This window comes from Bos indicus, chromosome 1, assembly GCF_029378745.1.
Source record: "Bos indicus isolate NIAB-ARS_2022 breed Sahiwal x Tharparkar chromosome 1, NIAB-ARS_B.indTharparkar_mat_pri_1.0, whole genome shotgun sequence".
Classification (NCBI taxonomy): domain Eukaryota; kingdom Metazoa; phylum Chordata; class Mammalia; order Artiodactyla; family Bovidae; genus Bos; species Bos indicus.
In genome coordinates, this window is record NC_091760.1 from 111,529,055 (window position 1) to 111,550,037 (window position 20,983).

General features: G+C 40.8%; 1 protein-coding gene across 3 annotated transcripts in view; it reads right to left on the reverse strand.

The window, feature by feature from the left end:
- Window positions 1–20,983, reverse strand: part of KCNAB1 (potassium voltage-gated channel subfamily A regulatory beta subunit 1) — a 443,860-nt gene that overhangs the window by 22,356 nt on the left and 400,521 nt on the right. For all 3 annotated transcript variants that reach the window (XM_019960417.2, XM_019960426.2, XM_070792660.1), the window contains 3 exons: window positions 1,986–2,071; window positions 1,195–1,315; window positions 15–109 (listed from right to left, as the gene is read on the reverse strand). In XM_019960417.2, the coding sequence (XP_019815976.1) occupies window positions 15–109; window positions 1,195–1,315; window positions 1,986–2,071 (302 nt within the window). The remainder of the gene's footprint in view (window positions 1–14; window positions 110–1,194; window positions 1,316–1,985; window positions 2,072–20,983) is intronic.

Below are 20,983 nucleotides of genomic sequence, written 5' to 3' on the forward strand. Positions count from 1 at the left end.
GTGGAGGAAAATACCTTCAGCGAAGCCCTAGAACTTTCAGGCACCCCGTTTCCATATTTTCCTGAGATGATTCCACAAGCCAGTGGAGACCATGTCATTGCTCCAACTCCTATAGAAGAAAAAAAACCTTAAAAAGTTACTTCTGCAAACTGGGATCAAAAGTGAGTGGGTATTCAGAAAGGACCTGGTTAGTTATGGGGAAAAGCTGGCCAGATATATATGAGTTAATATCAGCATAAATCATTCCATTAAAGTTTAGGCATTTACAAACTGTGTGCTTCATTTTTATTAATATAAGCCCATCAACTGTGCACTGTTGGTGATGGGGAGGAGGGCATACAATCAAGCCTGAAAATGTGGCTTATCCAGAGTTTCCTGATGCCCCAAATTTACATTTCTTTTTACACTCAGCGATAAGCACTTTTGCTTGCACAAAAATGCAGTGCTTCGCTTGTTCACGCAGTGCCTCAACAGTGCCTGGTCGGAGGAGGAGCACCGCGCCCGGTGCACAGAGAACACAGTGAGCACATGGTGATAGCCGTAACAACCACTGTTCTGTTGTCGGACTTTTCTTATCCTTGTTTTCTTACCCAGCACTTTCCCCACTCACGTAAACCCCCATTTCTTACGAAAAAGTTTCTCTGGAACCTGTTTCGATAAATATGCCTGAAAATGTGGCTTAAGTTTTCTGATATCCGAAATTCTTGTGTACATGTTGTATATATATATTTTCCCTCCCTTTGGCATCATGTGTACCTACACAAACATGTGTCCCTGGCTTGTCTGCCATTCTTGAATTCCCCTTCTGACTCAGTTCCAGGCAGAGTAGGAGATACAGATGTATAAATCCATCATTTTGGGGAAACCCACTCAGAGATGCATTCTTGGCTAGAGCAACTACCCTATGAAAAACAGGTTTATTCATTATTTCTTCCTTTCATTCTACATGCATTTTTTTGAACACCTACTGAGAACAGCTTGTCTGCCAGCTCTGCTTGGCTTTCATGAGTGATACTCCAGAGATTGCATACAAGTCCTTTTGATCTCTTCTAGTTTCTGGAATGCATAGTGCTGACAATCCCTACATTAATTAGGAACATTTAGGAAAGCATTTCAGTCACACCTTTTTTTTTTTTTTCTGGATCCCTGATCCTCTTATTAAAGATAATGAGTCAATTTGATTGTGAAGATTACCTATTTTATGGTAGAGCTCTGGTAGCTGAACCTCTACTTTCTCTCTCTGGAAAAGGTGGTATTCAGCTTGTTCACAGACTGGTGGGATCATGTTGAATTGTCTTGCTACAGAGTAGGCTTCCTAAGGTGAAATACAATTGCAACTGAATTTATTTCTGATGAGAAATAAGTCTGTATGCATGAAAAAAATTCATTTTAGTGAAATCAATACAAACCAAGAAAATCTAGATTGTCAAATAATAAGCAAAGTTATGACCATCAATTTCACTAAGAAATACCAAATCAGGAAATTATTTTTTGGGAGGTTTTGGAATGAGTAAAGTCCAGGGAAAATTAGTCAAAGTGTGAATTAAGAACTATTACAAAGAAAACATAGTTTGACTATTTCTAGGTTCCTAAAGAAATAAAACTTAACTAATATATAATATAAAAATGATCTATAATTAGCATGTTATGAACAGTACCATTATTTAATACGTCAAAAAAAAAAAAAACCCTGGAATATTGTGTCATATGTCTCATTAGCTGAGAATTGTACTCTCTTACTACCAAACTACTACCAAAGACCATGCTAAAACACGATTCCTGTTAGAGACCTGCACCCTCCATGTTGTATTCTGAGCTGATAAGATCCACCACCCGCCCCCATATCCAATGATGAAATTGATCATAGAATTCTGGTGCCATTGTGATTGTGAAGAAAGTTTGCAAAAGGTCTTACAACTTATACATGATGTCTGACAAATAAAAATAGGTACTCAATGGTCATTTAAAAATGGAAATGGAATTACCATGATCTCCATGGCACTCCAGCGAGAAGTTCCCCAGTACATGGCCATTCCTTGGTTTATCACATGTGTCATGGCACGAACAATTTCTATGGAAAGCCAAAGAGATAGCATTACATATATTTTTCAAAGTTATATAGTATTTTTTTTCTTTTCCTGCCCAAAGCTTAGATGTTTAATGCAATTATTTGTTGGATTAGTATAATTACCTTGACACTGGTGATAGCATAATAGTCTAACATAAAATATTGATGGTTTGGAGGTGGATGGTACTTTTTGGGTAAATTGACTTTCCATTTTCAGTTTGCAGCAACAATATGAAATGATATTAAAAAAAGAGTGACCACCTTAAGTTCTTCCTTTACTTTTATTGCTTCAGTGTTCCTGGCCAGATAAAAGAATACATGACTCACCTCTTTCAGAACCTGGGTACCTTGCTCACTAAAGTGAGAAGTAAGAGAAAGCATTTGTTTTGACTTTGTAGAATGGAAGGTCATTGAGGATAGAAGTCCTGCCTTTGTATGTTGGATTTACAGAGCTAAGCCTCACGCAGCGTTGTTGTTTAATAGAGATGACTCAATAACAATGTGTTTAGCAGAAAGATAAACATACTAAATGCTGAACAAACAGCTGAAGCCCCAACGGCTCCCAGCCCACACTGGCACACCCTGTCCTTGACTACTTTGGACCAAACTTCATTCTAAGACACCCATGTCATGCATTTCACCTGGACCTCCATGTGGCCCCACCCTGTTTGCTCATCAGCCTCTTTCAGCTTGACATCACATTTCCTAAACAGGAAAATGAATCTCTTCCCAGAGGGGTGGAGTTGAGCTAATCCTCTTGGAACCAGCCAATATTTTACAGAACCAGAGAGCATGGAGAGCCTCAAGTTAAATTGAGTGAAAAGTCACAGACATGGTTGGGTTTCTTCTACAAACCAGGTCAGCCAAACACCCAGGATGCCAGGTCATTTCACATTTTCAAGGGGTTGCAGGTCATGGGCTTTTCTTACCCTACTGATAATACCTGGTAGGTTACATGTCCTTCAGCAGAATCAAATCCTTGTCTCAAACTTTAATTGAGTATTTGTGTTATTTTATTTCTCACCAGCAAGCACTGTCTTAATTGATCAGGGACAGGATTTGGAATGAGACAGTGAGGGTTAGGGTCCTAGCTTCCTTGCTTGTTTGACTTACATAAAGCATTTTAAATTGCCCTTGGTCTTTGTTTGGAAGATGGGAATGTTTTACTCATCAGAGTCTACCCAACAGAGGTAGAATTCGGCATGTAAAGAAAATATTTTTCCTTCTTGGAGAAAGACTCCTAAATATCAATTTATTACTCAACAACCAAATCTATGAAGATAGTTCTTCCTTTACAGAGCAAACGAGACACAAAAAGTTACATGAAACATTTTTCTTGTCTTTAAATAGAAATGAATACGTGTGCTAACATTTCTGGAAATTCAAAGCCATTCCTTAAATATCTGCCCCTAAGTATTCTCTCTTTGGAACTCTCCATCGTTGTACTACTTCCCTTTCCTTTCACATCCCGTTTCATTCAGAGCTGAGGTATTCATTCAACCAACAGGACTTATGAGGAGTCTGCTGTACTGGGTGCTGGAGATATTGTGGCGAATCAAACTTGTTGGTAAACACTAACAGGTTAACAGGGAATAAATGAACCCAAGATGCTCCCCTGTCTCTATTCCATAATCAAGTAAGATGAGCACAGGACGTGGTCCAGTGGCTTGGCCATGTGGGAGTCACCAAGGTCTTGACAACAGCAGGTAGGGTGCAGTGGAGGTTGTGACGCTTCCCATTCCTTCATTCCCTTATTTCCTGTAATGTACTAACAGCCTAATATTTGCCAGGCACTAGGTTCATCTGTGAGTAAGATAAATACAAAGCTCCTGGACTCAGGGAGTTTAGGGTTACCACAAAATGTAATGTGTTATGAAGAAAGCAAATAGGGGGCTGAGATCAGGAATGAGAAGGAAAACATATATAGTTGGTCAAGGAAGAAGTAATGTCTAGGCATACAAAATAAAAAGGCACCAGTCAGGTGAAAAACAAGGGAAGAATATTCTAGGCAGCATGTGACAAGGCCCTGGGGCCGGACAGAGCTTGGTGAACCCACAATCTGTAAGCCATGGTGGAGGAAGCTGAGTCAGGAAGGAAGGCAGGGCTACACGATGAAGCTGGCAGAGGGCAAACAGTGTTTGTTATTCAGGGCTTGATGGGAAGTCACTAATATTTCTAAGTAAGGGAATGATGATGCAGTATATATTTCAGAACACCATCTGACCATGTTGTGAGGCGAGGGCTGGAGGAAGCAGGAAGATCATTAGGAGGTTTACTGTAGCATTCCTGGAAGGAGATAAGGGGCTTGAAATCAGGAGGTCATAGCAAAGACAGACATGAACGGATCAAAATCTGTTTTGTGGATAGAATCCCCAAGGACTGTATGTGGCAAGTGAGGAAAAGGAGGAATCAAGGAAGCTTGAGGGAGGAACAGGTTTGGGAGGAAGAGTCAGGGTCCTTCATCAGTTCAGTTCAGTTCAGTTCAGTCGCTCAGTCGTGTCCTACTCTTTGCGACCCCATGAATCGCAGCGCATCAGGCCTCCCTGTCCATCACCAACTCCCGGAGTTTACCCAAACTCATATCCATCGAGTCAGTGATGCCATCCAGTCATCTAGGACATGCCAAAAATAGAGATGCCTGTGAGAGACAGAGGGGTGATGTCAAGTAGAGATAACTGGATAATGATATGTGAGCAACCTGGGCTGAAGGTGAGCTATTTGTTCATCAACAGTCTATTAATTGTATTTAAATCCATGAGTGAATGAGACTATGTAAGGGAAGTCTGCCCAGAGAAAACAAAAGAGTTTCGAAGAGCCAAAGCAGGAGTTGGGAAGAGTACACTGTGGGGTTCTGGGTCATTGGCAGCCAGAGGAGTAGGAAGGAAGCCAGAGTGGGGACGTTTGGAATCAAGAATGGAGAGGGCTTGCAGGAGGACCTGTGCCCAAAGATTGGAACATGTGAGCATTTGAATCAGAAAGGCCAGAACGCTGGAGGTCAACGAAGAGCCTGGAAAGAGTGTTGTCAGTGTCCTTGGTGTGTTTGGACCAAGGCCAGGCTGGAGCTGACTGAAGACTGGGCATGAGGAAGGAAAGGTGTTAGAGACAACCTGGGTGGACTCAAGTTAGGAAATGAATGGAGCAGAGAAAGGGGGCAGCAGCTAAAGTGGGTATTTAGGATAAAGGAGATTTTTATTTTAAAACTGAAAGATGCAAGAGAAAGCCTATATGCCATTGAGAGTAATCTAGATAGAGGATTTAACTGAGGATGTGGGCTAGGAGATTGGGGAGAATGGAGAGGGAGAGACTGGACAAAGTGAGACGGAGGACAAAACCCCTGCAGTGGGAAGGATGCTGCTTCAAGCAAGATGGCACGACCCTGGGAGGTTTGGAGAAGTCATCATAGGAAGACAGGGGAGACCCTGTTTGATGAATGGTGGTGCTGGTGGTAAAGAAGCTGCCTGTCAACGCAGGAAATGTAAGAGACATGGGTTTGATCTCTGGATCAAGAACAGCCTCTGAAGGACGGCATGGCAACCCACTCCAGTATTCTTGCCTGGAGAATCTCATGGACAGAGGAGCCTGGCAGGCTACAGTCCATAGTGTTGCAAAGAGCTGGACACGACTGAGCAACTAAGCACAGCACTGCATAGCACACAATAAACTCTCAATCAAGTGAGAACGAGGTACGAAGTGAGGAAAAGGCGAGAAAGAACAATTCTGAGTGTGGAAGAGCCTATGCAAGATGCCCCCATGCCCCAGGCACTTTAGTTGATGGCGATTTCTTTGCTCCCCGATAAGTCTGGCTGCTGACTCTGCAGAGAAGGGCTGGTGGAATGCAGAGGACTCTGGGAGGAGGAGGCTGCTGCACAGAATCCAGGGAGGAATGCAGAGAATGGAGAGCCAGCAGATGGAGATCCATGTGGCCACAAAGTAAAATTTAGTTTAATGCATATTAAATTTGTTCAATTTTTTTTAAAGTTAGAGAAAAATCCCCCAAGTTATTTAGCTCTCTAACAGGAAGTCACTGTACTGATAGCTGAGGTGGGTTTTTAACACGATTCTACTAAAGGACACTAGAGGGCAGCATTGTTAAGAAAAAAAAATCAATGGGTGTCTAAAAGCTTTTACTTGACAACCAGGGAAATGCATTTTTAAAGCATCCCAGTCAGAGCATCAATTCTGAGTGGGGAAAACGACGTTAGGAAGCTCATCTAGTGCATTGCTTCCACCCGCCTCTGGGAAAGGACATGCAGACAGACAAACTGATTCAATCTGGCAGTTCAGAACTGAATGTGGCTCCCTCTGCCCTGACTCCCCGCTTTTCCAGGAAGCTTCAGCACGAGTGGCTCTTACACGAAAGGACCTGGGGAGCTTGGAAAACGACACTACCCGGGCTCCACAGAAGGTCTATTATATCAGAATCTCTGGGGGGTGAAGCCAGGCATCGAGATTTTAAAAACTCAACCCAGGTGATTGCATGCGCAGCCTGGGTTTAGGGTCGCTGTGCTTGTCTACCCTGCTAGTGCTAAAGGGTGGCGCCTGGACCACTAGCAGCAGCCCCTGGGAACCTGTTAGAAATGCAGGTCCTAGGGCCTCACCCCAGATGCTGTGCTGTGCTGTGCTGTGTGCTTAGTCGCTCAGTCGTGTCCGACTCTTAGCGACCCCATGGACTGCAGCCTACCAGGCTCCTCCGTTCATGGGATTTTCCAGGCAAGAGTACTGGAGTGGGTTGCCATTGCCTTCTCCGGCTTTCCATGTTGAAACCATCATTATTATTTAGCCCACAGTACACAGACAGCTCTCTCTCTCTTATTTCCTGGATCCTTGGCACAGAACTGACTATGAAAGCTACAGGTCGAGTTTGTTTCCCTGAATATCCCATTCTCTATCTGTGAAGTGAGGACGTATTGATCCTGTGGAATTCTTCCAAAGCTTGACATGAGATAATGTATGTAGACCAACTGGTGGGTGACTCTAAAAGAATAACACAAACTGAGTAACAGGTAAGCAGGATGTGGTCCTGGTTGTTTCTTCTCAAATAAGCTCAGATATTAACATTTTATTTTTTTTTAAAAGTTGTTATTCTTCATTCAGTAACATAGGTCATCTCTGTTTAAAAATACGTATTTTATGTGAAATGACTAAGTGAAACTACTTATTTTGAGTGAAAGAAATTTGCTGATAAATATATTTACTTTTCTAATTGGCCCCCATGACTGAATAACTGAAACATGCAGAAAATAGCTGTTCACGTTAAACCTTTTTCATGTGAAATTTTCCCTAGAACTTTGAAAGTTGTATGCAAGTTGTTATACTGCATAAACAATAAACCGTAGGGACTAAAGATACAAATAGGCACAAATTAGTTTTTTGATCAAATAAAATGTACTAAATCTGGCCATACAGACACATAATGATAAAAACAATAGAAACCTTAGAGATAATTCAGGGCAGCTTCTTCTTACTCTAGATGAGGAAACAGGCTAGGAGTTCATTGTTTTAAGGCATAATTGAAAGCTCAAATGTTATTAACAATTATAAATAGTTCAGTTATGCTTACAAAATGCTGAGAGTAAATACACAAAATAATAATTGTAACATATAGAGGAACTATATGTAACTTTATTATTTCCAAGTCACCTGTAAATGTGTTATCATACTTTAATGATTTAAAAAATAGAAAAGAAAGAAGAGTCCCTAATAAGCAAAGCACCACTTTAAAATACTAACATGCTATAGGTTAATTCACAAATATTAGGTTTAACCAAACACAATTTCCATTTTTAGAGGCCAAAAATGGTTGCGCTCTTTCAAGGGGAGTGGACTGCAGTGGAGGCTGGGGCACTGGTAGAATGTAGGGGCTTGGTTTCATCAGAGGAGAAAAAATAGTTTTTACTCCAGACTAGCTGTTTGTTTGTTGTTTATCTAACTTCAGTTGTTTATTTACTTATTTAACTTCAAAAGCTTGTGGTGGTGGTTTATATTCATGGTCTGTGACTTAGAGGTTTCCTCCTGGATCTCTGTCAGTCATTTACCATCTTGGCTATGGAGAAACCTCTCCCAGTGCTCAGCTGAGCATCAGCACATAGAGGACCATCTTTCATCACTGGAATGGAAACCTGTATCCATAAATGGAGTGATGCCATGTTTAGCCTTAAAGGTTTGCCTACTGTCTGAGGACAGGCCTGGCTCCATCTGCCTTCCAGAGCACACAGGAGACTCTGGGTTCTGGGTTTTGTCTCATCACTGTCACGAAGTTGGACATGTTCTCCAACCTTGCTGAATCTCAGTTTCTTCAACACAAATGACCAGACTGATATTAACTGAGCATATAATAACTTATATTAACTTATGTCCTTATAATAACTGTTTAGGTGGGTAATGTTTTCATCTTTACTTTATTGATGACAAATCTGAGACTCAGAAAGGTAATTGCTTGTGCAGGTTCTCAGTAGGTAGTATGTAAGGCCACTTTTAGCTTTAAAGTTGTGTGATTAGTTATCTTGCAAGGCTTTGTGCATAGTACATTGTGGGAGAAGGTAGGCTGGGGACAAAAAAATACCAGGGCATTCACTTAATTGACTGCCTTGTATGCTTGTGAATGTGTGATGCCTTGTATGTGGGTCTGTTCATCCCTTTGCATTTAATACATTGATGACTATAATTTATGATGTGTATGAATGACTTGACTATATAGAGCTTCTCCATCTTTGGCTGCAAAGAAGATAATCAATCTGATTTTGGTATTGACCATCTGGTGATGTTCATGTGTATAGTCTTCTCTTGTATTATTGGAAGAGGGTGTTTGCTATGACCAGTGTGTTCTCTTGGCAAAACTCTGTTAGCCTTTTCCCTGCTTCATTTTGTTCACCAAGACCAAATTTGCCTGTTACTCCAGGTATCTCTTGACTTTCTACTTTTGCATTCAATCCCCTATGATGAAAAGGACATCTTTTTTGGGTGTTAGTGCTAGAAGGTCTTGTATCAGCTTTTTGAGCATTACTGGTTGGGGCATAGAGTTGGATTATTGTGATACTGAATGGTTTGCCTTGGAAATGAACAGAGATCTATACAGTCAGCAAAAACAAGACAGGGAGCTGACTGTGTCTCAGATCATGAACTTCTTACTGCCAAATTCAGATTTAAACTGAAAAAAGTAGGGAAAACCACTAGACCATTCAGGTATGACCTAAATCAAATCCCTTATGATTATATAGTAGAAATGACAAAAGATTCAAGGGATTAGATCTGATAGACAGAGTGCCTAAAGAACTATGGATGGAAGTTTGTGATCTTGTACAGGAGGCAGTGATCAAGACCATCCCCAAGAAAAAGAATTGCAAAAAGGCAAAATGGTTGTCTGAGAAGGCCTTACAAATGGCTGAGAAAAGAAGAGAAGCTAAAGGCAGACAAGCAAAGGAAAGATACCCATTTGAATGCAGAATTCTAAAGATCGGCAAGGAAAGATAAGAAAGCCTTCCTCAGTGATCAATGCAAAGAAATAGAGGAAAACAATAGAATAGGAAAGACTAGAGATCTCTTCAAGAAAATTAGAGATACCAAGAGGACATTTCATGCAAAAATGGGCACAATAAAGGACAGAAATTGTATGGACCTAACAGATACAGAAGATATTAAGAAGAGGTGGCAAGAATACACAGAAGAACTGTACAAAAAGGGTCTTCATGACCCAGATAATGACAATGAAGTGATTACTCACCTAGAGCCAGACAGGCTGGAGTGCAAAGTCAAGTGAGCCTTAGGAAACATCACTATGAACAAAACTAGTGGAGGTGATGGAATTCCAGTTGAGTTATTTCAAATCCTGAAAGATGATGCTGTGAAAGTGCTGCACTCAATATGCCAGCAAATCTGGAAAACTCAGCAATGGCCACAGGACTGGAAAGGGTCAGTTTTCATTCCAATCCCAAAGAAGGGCAATGCCAAAGAATGCTCAAACCACTGCACAACTGCACTCATCTCACACAATTGCAAAGTAATGCTCAAAATTCTCCAAGCCAGGCTTCAACAGTACATGAACCATGAACTTCCAGATGTTCAAGCTGGATTTAGAAAAGGCAGAGGAATCAGAGATCAAATTATCAACATCTGCAGAATCATAGAAAAAGCAAGAGAATTTCAGAAAAACATCTACTTCTGCCTTATTGGCTACGCAAAAGCTTTTGACTGTGTAGATCACAACAAACTGGAAAATTCTTAAAGAGAAGGGAATACCAGACCACCTGACCTGCTTTTTGAGAAATCTGTATGCAGGTCAGGAAACAACAGTTAGAACTGGAGATGGCACAACAGACTGGTTCCAAATAGGAAAAGGAGTACATCAAGGCTGTATACTGTCACTCTGCTTATTTAACTTATATGCAGAGTATATCATGAGAAATGCTGGGCTGGATGAAGCACAAGCTGGAATCAAGATCGCTGGGAAAAATATCAATAACCTCAGATATGCAGATGACACCAACGTTATGGCCGAAAGCGAAGAACTAAAGAGCCACTTGATGAAAGTGAAAGAGAAGAGTAAAAAAGTTGGCTTAAAGCTCAACATTCAGAAAACTAAGATCATGGCATCTGATCCCATCACTTCATGGCAAATAGATGGGAAAATGGTGGAAACAGTGGCAGACTTTATTTTTGGGGGCTCCAAAATCACTGCAGGTGGTGACTGCAGCCATAAAATTAAAGACACTTGCTCCTTGGAAGAAAAACTTATGACCAACCTAGACAGAATATTAAAAAGCAGAGACATTACTTTGCTGACAAAGATCTATCTAGTCACATCTATGGTTTTTCAAGTAGTCATGTATGGATGTGAGAGTTGGACTGTGAAGAAAGCTGAGCGCTGAAGAATTGATGCTTTTGAACTGTGGTGTTGGAGAAGACTCTTGAGAGTCCCTTGGATTGCAAGGAGATCCAACCAGTCCATCCTAAAGGAGATCAGTCCTGGGTGTTCACTGGAAGGACTGATGCTAAAGCTGAAACTCCAATACTTTGGCCACCTGATGGGAAGAACTGACTCCTTGGAAAAGACACTGACGCTGGGAAAGACTGAAGGCGGGAGAAGAAGGGGATGACAGAGGATGAGATGGTTGGATGGCATCAATGACTCGATGGACATGAGTTTGGGCAAGATTCAGGAGTTGGTTATGGACAGGGAAGCCTGGCGTGCTGCAGTCCATGGGGTTGCAAAGTGTCGGACATGACTGAATAACTGAACTGAACTGAAGTACCCCTAAATTCCGAAGTGACGTACCAGGTTACTTTTGTAGGACTAGTTAAAAAAAAGGTGTGGCCATCCTTAGGCCAATCCCTACCTTAAAAGAATCAGTGGGTGGAGGCGGGGGTTGAGAGACACTTTATTTGGACTTATTTGAGTTCTGTGGCATTTTCCGACCTTCCTCTGTGATGCCACTCTCCCTCGTCCATCTTTTGCCTTGTCTCAAACTGAATAAGCTCCAAAACCACAAAATCCTATTTGCAGAACTTGCAAATTAAGACAGCTTCCTGCTGTAAGAATTGAATGCTGTGATTTTGTCCCCAACAGGCAGTCCTGGAGATTCTGCTCATTCCTGGTTCAGCTCCCTGATACAGAGGAGGAGACTGCCTGATGCTGAGTACTTCTAATATTATTTCTTCCTGCATCAGACATGTGCTCTTTAATCCTGGCAAAAAAGCAAATGTTCATTTTATATTTAGATAAGGATGGCCAAGTGACTTGCTTAAGGCAATGACTTAGCTTTCTTATCTTTCAGTACATCTCTATCCTCATTATTTCTCTGTAATCCTCTTATCACTATGTCCAGTCTTTCCAGCTTCTCACCTGGAATCGCTCCTGCCTGCTGACATGCCAAGAAATAATGGAGAATGTGGATCATAAAATTGCACCTCTTCCTTCAACATAATCTAGCATGGTGCCTACTATTTCCTATTAAACCTGGGTGTTTTCAAACTTTTGGAATCCTTCTGTTTGGGTAATAACTAACTGGTGGTAATTTAAGAGGTGATTTCTGTCTTGACGAAAGGGAGGCAGCATTCACAAGGAGTAGAGAGTACAGTGCTTTCTTGCACAGATCAAATTCTATAGGATTTGTGAACAGTGGAATGCATTCTAATTCATTTAAAAACATTTGAGAACTTCCCTGGTGATACAGTGGGTAGAATCTGCCTGTCAATGCAGGGGACATGGGTTCAGTCCCTGGTCCGGGAAGATTCCAAATGCCTCAGAGCAATTAAGACTGCACCACAACTACTGAGCCTGTGTGCCCTAGAGCCTGAACTCTGCAACAAGAGAAGCGACCGCAAGAGAAGCCCACATTCCACGACGAAGAGCAGCCCCGACTCGCCGCAACTAGAGAAAGCCCACAAGCAGCAAGCAAGACTCCGTGCAGCCAAAAATTAAATAAATAAATAAAATTATTTAAAAAATGAAAACATTTGAAAGGAGAACAATTAAACTCATTGCCTTAAATTTTGTCTAGAGTAAGGCAACAAATAAACAGATTTAAAGAAACAAACAAAAATCTAAGTGAACTGAAACTTTGGGGTTAAATTTATTTCCTAGATACCTGACTTGTATCTTCATCTGTGAAGCTACAAGTTATATGGCATTAGTGGATTATTTCCTGAGATTTCTTTTGACAGTGTTACTAGTCAATCTTTAAAAAAGCATGTTTAATAGTTTGAATATGTATATTCTCCTCATGTGGAGATCTCTCTGATAAATTTAAAAAATTAAAATTTGGGAAAAGATCTCTTTTCTTCTAAAATATTAAAAGTTTTGCTCTTGTCAGTTAAGCCCCGCAAATTTTATCATAGAATTCAGCTGTCTTGGTCCATTTGGGCTGCTATAACATATATGTGTTGTTGTGTCCAGCTGTTCAGCTGTGTTTGACTCTTTGCAACCCCATGGACTATAGCCACCAGGCTCCTCTGTCCATGGAATTTTCCGGGCAAGAATACTGGAGCAGGTTGCCATTTCCTATTCCAGGGAATCTTCCTCACCCAGGGATCTAGCCTGAGTCTCTTATGTCTCCCACCGTGACAGGCAGATTCTTTATCACTGAGCCACCTGGGAACCCCTATAACAAATATACTATACATACATACATACACACACACACCCACATATATATACACATATGACAAAATATCACAGATGGCTTAAACAGCAAACATTCATTTCTCACAGTCTGGAGCATGGGAAGTCTAAGGTCGAGGCACTGGCAGATTTGTTATCTGGTGAGAGTTGTCTTCCTGGTTCATAGACAGCCACCCTCTCACTGTATTGTCACATGTGGAAGGGGTAAGGCAGCTCTATGTGGTCTCTTTTATAAGGGCACTAATCACTTTCATGAGGGCTGCACCCTCTTGGGCTAGTCAATTACTAAGGCCCTCTTACTAGCATCACTTTGGGGGTTAGGTTTCAACATATGGATTATGCAGGGACACAAACACTCTGGCTATAGCAACAGCCTAGAAAATTCTCAAAGCAAGGGTTACCAGCTGCTTATCTCTTCCACAGATGACATTCCCATGAACACCTGATTGTGAATAACCAGATTTTTTTTTCTAGTGAATGTACCAGGATGAATGATCTACAAAATGTATGCAGAAATAAATAAGGAAATTAATCTGCCTTGTACATTTATTTGATAGAACCAATTTATTCTAATTTTAGAATAGCTAGGTAAAACAGTCCTTATATACTAGAAACAGTTACAGTAGAAATTTCTGATATATGACTATAACATGTATCAGCAACAAATAGAAAGACATGATAGAAGTTATAGATACTTTCAATCAGCTATAATGCATAAAAGATCTGAAAATTTGAGAATTATTAGCTTTTTACTTTGTGATCCTCTTGAGTTGTGGGTTGTAGTTCTCACTGAGAAATGAGGATGTTTCAAACTTCCTGGTTTGAAACAATTAGGTTTCAGGGCTTTTTTTTTTTTCTAATGGGAGAAGTTATTGAAAACTCAATAGAAAGTTTTTAAATTGTAAAAGAAATTTATTGGCTCTTGTCACTGGAAATACAGAGGTCAAACAAACTTCAGAATTGGTAGTTGCAACAACCAAGTTGTTGAGAATCAACTTTTCTAACTCTCTGCTATCCTCAGGTTGGTTTCCCTCATGACGTTAGGGTGGCTCTTGGTAGTATTTACGGTGTTGTAGGTTTTTTTATCCATACTCAGCAGGGCCCTTTTGCCTCAGTATTCCAACATTTCTGAAATTCATTCTAATTAGGTTGCTTCAGTCACATGAGCCAGTGACTCTAGTCGGGCTGATTGTGTTAACACAATCCAGAGCTCACCTCAGAACTGAGGTCCAGCCAAAAGAAAGGAAGCAGCCTTCCTCCGGGTCAACTGGCAGTCTGGGAAGGGTCATCGCCCACATGAAAATGTGGATACCTGAGGAGTGATGTCTACTGGGCAGACAATCAACTGTTTTCACCATGCTCAGAAAGGGTCTTTCTGGGCACACCACCAAGAAAGGGCCCAGGGAGAGTGCAAATCTATTGAGTGCCTACTATGTGCTGGGCACATTACCAGTATTATTGCATTTGAATTTTACTATAGCCCTGTGAGGTGGTGTCATTACACTTCCATTTCACATTTGAAGCAATTGAAGCTCAAAGAGAGATGAAAAAGTTGATGAAGCCAGATTTGTACATTTCCTCTAAAACTAGCCCCCTGCTCAAGCCAAATGAAGCAGAATATGTTTTCCCCTTCCTTTTCATCTATATTTGTATATTTTAAAACATGTGTTACAGTTCAAGGAACTTTTGTTTTTTATTATTTATTTATTTTGACCACACGACATGGCATGTGGGATCTTAGTTCCCAGACCAGGAATTGAACCTGTGCCCCTGCACTGGAAGCAGAGTCTTAACCACTAGACCACATGGGAAGTCCCCTATATTTGTATATTTTATTCCCACTCTTTTGATTATGCTATTTGAAGCATGTAGAAGCTTAAAGTATCTCTGTCAACTGAGGAAAAAGCCTTTAGGCATATCAAAAGGAAATGCAAAACAAATAAAGAATAGTTTTCTAAATGTTCACTGAGATATTAAAAAATAAATTTAACAAAAATCCACCCATTCTACATGGTGCCTAATATTTCTATATCCATTATCAGTGGTTATTTTTATACTTGGGAGTATCTGTCATTGCCTTGTAGATTACCTGACTCAAGTCTCAGATTCCTGATCTTTTAAATTGTGTGACTGTCAACGTCATCAGTCAGATGTGGAAAGCTGACATTAGCTTCTTATTCTATTATCCTATCTGGAGCTTTTATTTATACAACTGTCTGTGTATCAGCTTCTTGGGACAGGCTTTAAACTTTACTTTAAAAGGAATTTTATCTTCTGGAGGAAAGAATAAAGCAAGCCAACTTGGCAGAGGATTGATAAGAGTAAAAAATGTTTACCCTAATGAGATTTTCTACTGGCAAATCCAGTTTCATGCTGCAACAGGAGGCAATCTTTATTGCTTCTTTAAAAGTGTAGAGCTGGATTTACTTCCTGATTCTACCATGGGAGATGTCTGGAAGGAGATGCTGTCTTAATGATATTAAAACCTCTATGCCTACAGCAGATGCAACTCACTGGCAGCCCCAAATCCATTTTGGCTCTGTAGTGCTTATCTATATTTGTCAGGTATCTGGTAATTAAACAAAAGGCGACTTTTAAACTTGACATGGAGCGGAATGATTTTCTCAGCTTTTCAGTGAACTACCTGGTAAAAAGAGGAGCTACTCACTCTGTGAATATTTCCAAATGAGGCACCTGCTGTTCTCTATGTTCGAATGTAAGCCAGGCCCGGAAGTAGCTGGGCAACATTCACTGCAAGAGCCATTGCAGAGGAGGCTGGCTTGTCCCCAGGCACGCCCACTTCTCTTCCTTGTACCTACTTCACTTTTCTACATTTGTTCGCTTGTCTAGGACCCTTAATCTCTCTTTTTAGGTGGCCTTTCTTTCCCATTTCTGAGTTTCTCCACCTCCCACTCAAAGATGGCTGTTTCCCCTTATTTTCTTCACTAGAACTATTTCATAGATGGTGCTTCTTAAATATTCTGACCACATGACCCACTAAGGTGGGCACAGAAGCAAACACTATTAGAAGGCCTTGGCTTTAGCACAGAAATTTATGCAAATCTCTATTCTATACCATAGTAAAACATTCACTTTAAAGCAATATGTTCTTATTTATAAATCTTTGACTTTATAAAACTTTATCATGGAAGGAAAAGGTCTCAAGTCTACTCTGGCTTTTGTCCAGCTCCTCTCAGCCACCCAAAGCCACCTCATCCATGTCCAGCATACTTCCTGTGCCTCAGAGGAAAGGCATGCCTGCCTGTGAGGCAAAGAGCAATGAGAGGGAGTCAGTGACTGAAAAGGTGGAATGAATTGTCCCACTTGGGGACTCGTCTTTAGACACACAGCCCTAGTTTGACCTAATCCTTTATGCCCTGAACTTTTATATATTTCTATGCCATGTTTTATGAGGCTCCCTCACATAGATATACAGATCTTCAGTCTTCTGGAGTAATAATGATAATTGTTTACACTAATTTAGCACATATAATGTACTTGGCCTATTCTAAACACTTTATGTATATTAACTCATTTTATTGGCACTACAGTCTTAGAGTGTAGGTCTGTTGTTCTTATTATCTTGTTTTGCATGTGAAGAAACTGAGGCACAATAAAGGGAGTAAATCACTCAAGATCACCCAGCTAATGTGTGTACTGGGGCCAGGATTTGAAAGTAAGCAGTCTGGCTCCTGTCTGCTTTTAACCACAAATAACACTTCCGCAAGTTATAAATGACAGACTTGTGTCCAGCAAAGAGAACACAGAGGCCCTGATAGAGCATTATGGTTACATTTAAGGAGTGAAATGTTGATTGCAGAGCTCTTTTGGGAACCACAAGAATCCTTCTCTGTTTCCCGAGAGCAGCGTGTTATATAGGGGCTGCCCAGTGTGCGTGTGACCACATAGTGCTTCTCTGGGACATGGCAACACTCCCTGTTTGGCCTTCACTGCCATGTAACGTGTATACATGAACCTCTTTCATTGCAGGAAAAGTTGAAAGACAGACAGACTTGACAGAATTGCTGTCTATGACACACGGCAGGAAAAGGTAAGTGCCAGAGACAGAGGCATCATGCTGTACAAGTGAGCAAGAGCTATTAATCCCACCATGGCTTCCACGGCTTCTGGTTTTTAAACAAAGAGCAATGTTTTGCAAAAAATAATTTACTGTGCTTCTCAATCAATTAAAAATACATGGTTAATATATAAAATAAGTACCTGTACTACCAAGCTCATATATTATAAAATATATATAATGGTATCCACATCTTGGCTTCAATATACTATTCTCCACTGAAAGAAACCAAGACTCCTTAGAGAAATGGCTGATTACAGGGCTGGGGAAAGCACAGGTGAGCTTGGAACACTTTGCGCTGGGAAGCCAAAAAAGTCCTTAAAAAAAGATGCAGACATGTCAAAAAAACACAAAAGACCTGTCAAAGATCCTTCAAATGGCCATATTTGGGATAATTGCAGCAACAAATTAATGATGGTAATGAATCATAAATTAAAGAAAAAATCGTCCATGAGTTCATACTGATAAAAATAACTGAATAAAATTATTCAATAATTGAATAATAGAGGAGAAGGGGAAGCTCTTCCTTGCAGTAGAATGCCAACTAAAAAATTTAGAACGTATGATGGAAATAGAAAAATCACCCTTTAGCCAACACCACAGTACTAGTTCAGACATCAGTGAAGAGTACTAAAATCAAGTAGGCAAAACTGTGATGAGAAACAAGATATTTGCATAGCTTCAAAGTGTCTCTCTCATTGGGCATATAAATATAAACACACACACACACACACACACAAACACATACACCTAATATATACTAAAGGAAAAGGTACAACCTAGGAGAAACCTGGTAAGTATCACCTTAACCAAGAGAGTAAAGCATCATCAGGAATGGGAAGGTGTGACAGTATGTACCCCCTGCTATATTACATAGCATCATTTCTGTGGTACTCTTGCCAAAAATGCCTAACCTGAATTTAATCACTAGTGGACAAACTCCAGTCATGGGACATTCTGAAAAATAACTGGCTAATAGTCTTCTAAAGTGTCAGTATTACAAAAGACAGAGTGAGGAACTGATGCAGCTTAAAGGAGACCAAAGACACATTACAATGAACAGCAACATGTAAATTTTGAGTTGATTTGGACCAGAAAAGAGTATTAGTGGGGCTGTTAGAGAAATATGAATATGATCCATAGATTAAACAATATTATTGTATCAATGTTAATTTCCAGATTTTTATACTTACACAACGGTTATATAGAGCTTCCCTGGTGACTCAGATGGTAAAGAATCTGCCTGCAATGCGGAAGACCTGGATTCAATCCCTGGGTTGGGAAGAGCTCCCTGAGAAGGAAATAGCAACCCACTCCAGTATTCTTGCCTGGGAAATCCCATGGACACAGAAGCCTCTTGGGCTACAGTCCATGAAATCACACAGAGTCAGGCATGACTAAGTTATTAACACAGCGGTTATATAAAATGCTAACACTTAAAGACAGTTAGAACTGGACATGGAACAACAGACTGGTTCCAAATAGGAAAAGGGGTACGTCAAGGCTGTATATTGTCATCCTGCTTATTTAACTTATATACAGAGTACATCATGAGAAATGCTGGGCTAGATGAAGCACAAGCTGGAGTCAAGATTTCTGGGAGAAATATCAATAATCTCGGATATGCAGATGACACCACCCTTATGGCAGAAAGCAAAGAAGAACTAAAGAGCCTCTTGATGAAAGTGAAAAAGGAGAGTGAAAAAGTTGGCTTAAAGCTCAACATTCAGAAAACTAAGATCATGGCATCGGGTCCCATCGCTTCATGGCAAATAGATGGGGAAACAGTGGAAACAGTGGCTAACTTTATTTTTTTGGGCTCCAAAATCACTGCAGATGGTGACTGCAGCCATGAAATTAAAAGATGCTTGTTCCTTCAAAGAATACTTATGACCAACCTGCTGCTGCTGCTAAGTCACTTCAGTCGTGTCCAACTCTGTGTGATCCCATAGACGGCAGCCCACCAGGCTCCCCCGTCCCTGGGATTCTCCAGGCAAGAACACTGGAGTGGGTTGCCATTTCCTTCTCCAATGCAGGAAAGTGAAAAGTGAAAGTGAAGTCACTCAGTCGTGTCTGACTCTTAGCGACCCCCTGGACTGCAGCCTGCCAGGATCCTCCATCCATGGGATTTTCCAGGCAAGAGTACTGGAGTGGGGTGCCATTGCCTTCTCTGACCTAGACAGCATATTAAAAAGCAGAGACATTACTTTGCCAATAAAGGTCCGTCTAGTCAAGGCTATGGTTTTCCCAGTAGTCATGTATGAATGTGACAGTTGGACTATAAAGAAAGCTGAGTGCTGAAGAATTGATGCTTTTGAACTGTGGTGTTGAAGACTCTTGAGAGTCCAACCAGTCCATCCTAAAGGAGATCAGTCCTGAGTGTTCATTGGAAGGACTGATGTTGAAACTGAAACTCCATTACTTTGGCCACCTGATGCGAAGAGCTGACTCATTGAAAAAGACCCTGATGCTGGGAAAGATTGAGGGCAGGAGGAGAAGGGGATGACAGAGGATGAGATGGTTGGATGGCATCACCGACTCGATGGACATGAGTTTGGGTCAACTCCAGGAGTTGGTGATGGACAGGGAGGCCTAGCGTGCTACAGTCCATGGGGTTGCACAGAGTTGGACAGAACTGAGCAACTGAACTGAAACTGAAAACACTTAAGGAATCTGAGTATGGGGTAGATAGGAATCTTTTATATATTTTTACTGCTTTTTAATGTCTGAAATTAAACCAGTGGATAGCTTAAAAACAGAAAAAATAAAATATACACAATAAATAGAAACTTTAAAAATAATGATATATAAAATAAATGGAAATTATGTTTTCTTTTCATCTTACAATGGGTTATCTGGCACAGCCTGCTTTGGAGGCCACCAAGGGAAGGAGTCTGGCATGGCTCATTTAGGAAGTGATGAGTGGGTCTCTGGTGCTGGCATATTTCTGGAGGGATGTGATGAGAAATGGGTTGGCTTCTCATCATGGAATCTGGGTAGGAAAATTGGCACTGAATGTGTATTTCTAACCTCCCAGCACTGTGCCTGGACTTGACAGCCACAGTATCATAGTTAATATTGACAACTCAATACCACTGGCATTTTTATCTCACTTCCGTGTATGTGTGTGGGTATTGTTTTAATCTCTAGCTTTATCAAAGTAACACATACAGAATGTTTAAAGAGTCGATGCCAAAAGGCTCATAAACAAAGCAGCATTCTTTCAACTGTGCCTGCACCCCAGAGGAGAAAACCACGTCCAGCATATATGCAGCTGTTTATTCTGATATTAATCTCTATGTTTCTCAACAATATCTACACAGTACTCTCTTGGCCCAGCTTTTTAAAGACATTATCCACTGACTTCTTGTGGAGGTGAGAGTTTCAGCTCCTACCATACACCTGTCTATCCTATCTTCCCAATATATTCACATCTCAGTTTAGGGTTCAGGTCATGGATTCTCTGTGTTCATTTCAATGCCTGATGCTTAATGTCCACTGCTGAGCAGAGTAGTTTACAATGATTACACTTCCTGTCTTCTATACCTTTTCATTTTCCTTTAGTTGACAATTACTTCAATATACTTCCCGTAGTTTGTGCAAGTATCATGGCAACCCACTCCAGTATTCTTGCCTGGAGAATTTCGTAGACAGAGGAGCCTGGCGGGCTATGGTCCATGGGGTTGCAAAGAGTTAGACATCACTGAGCAACTAACACTTT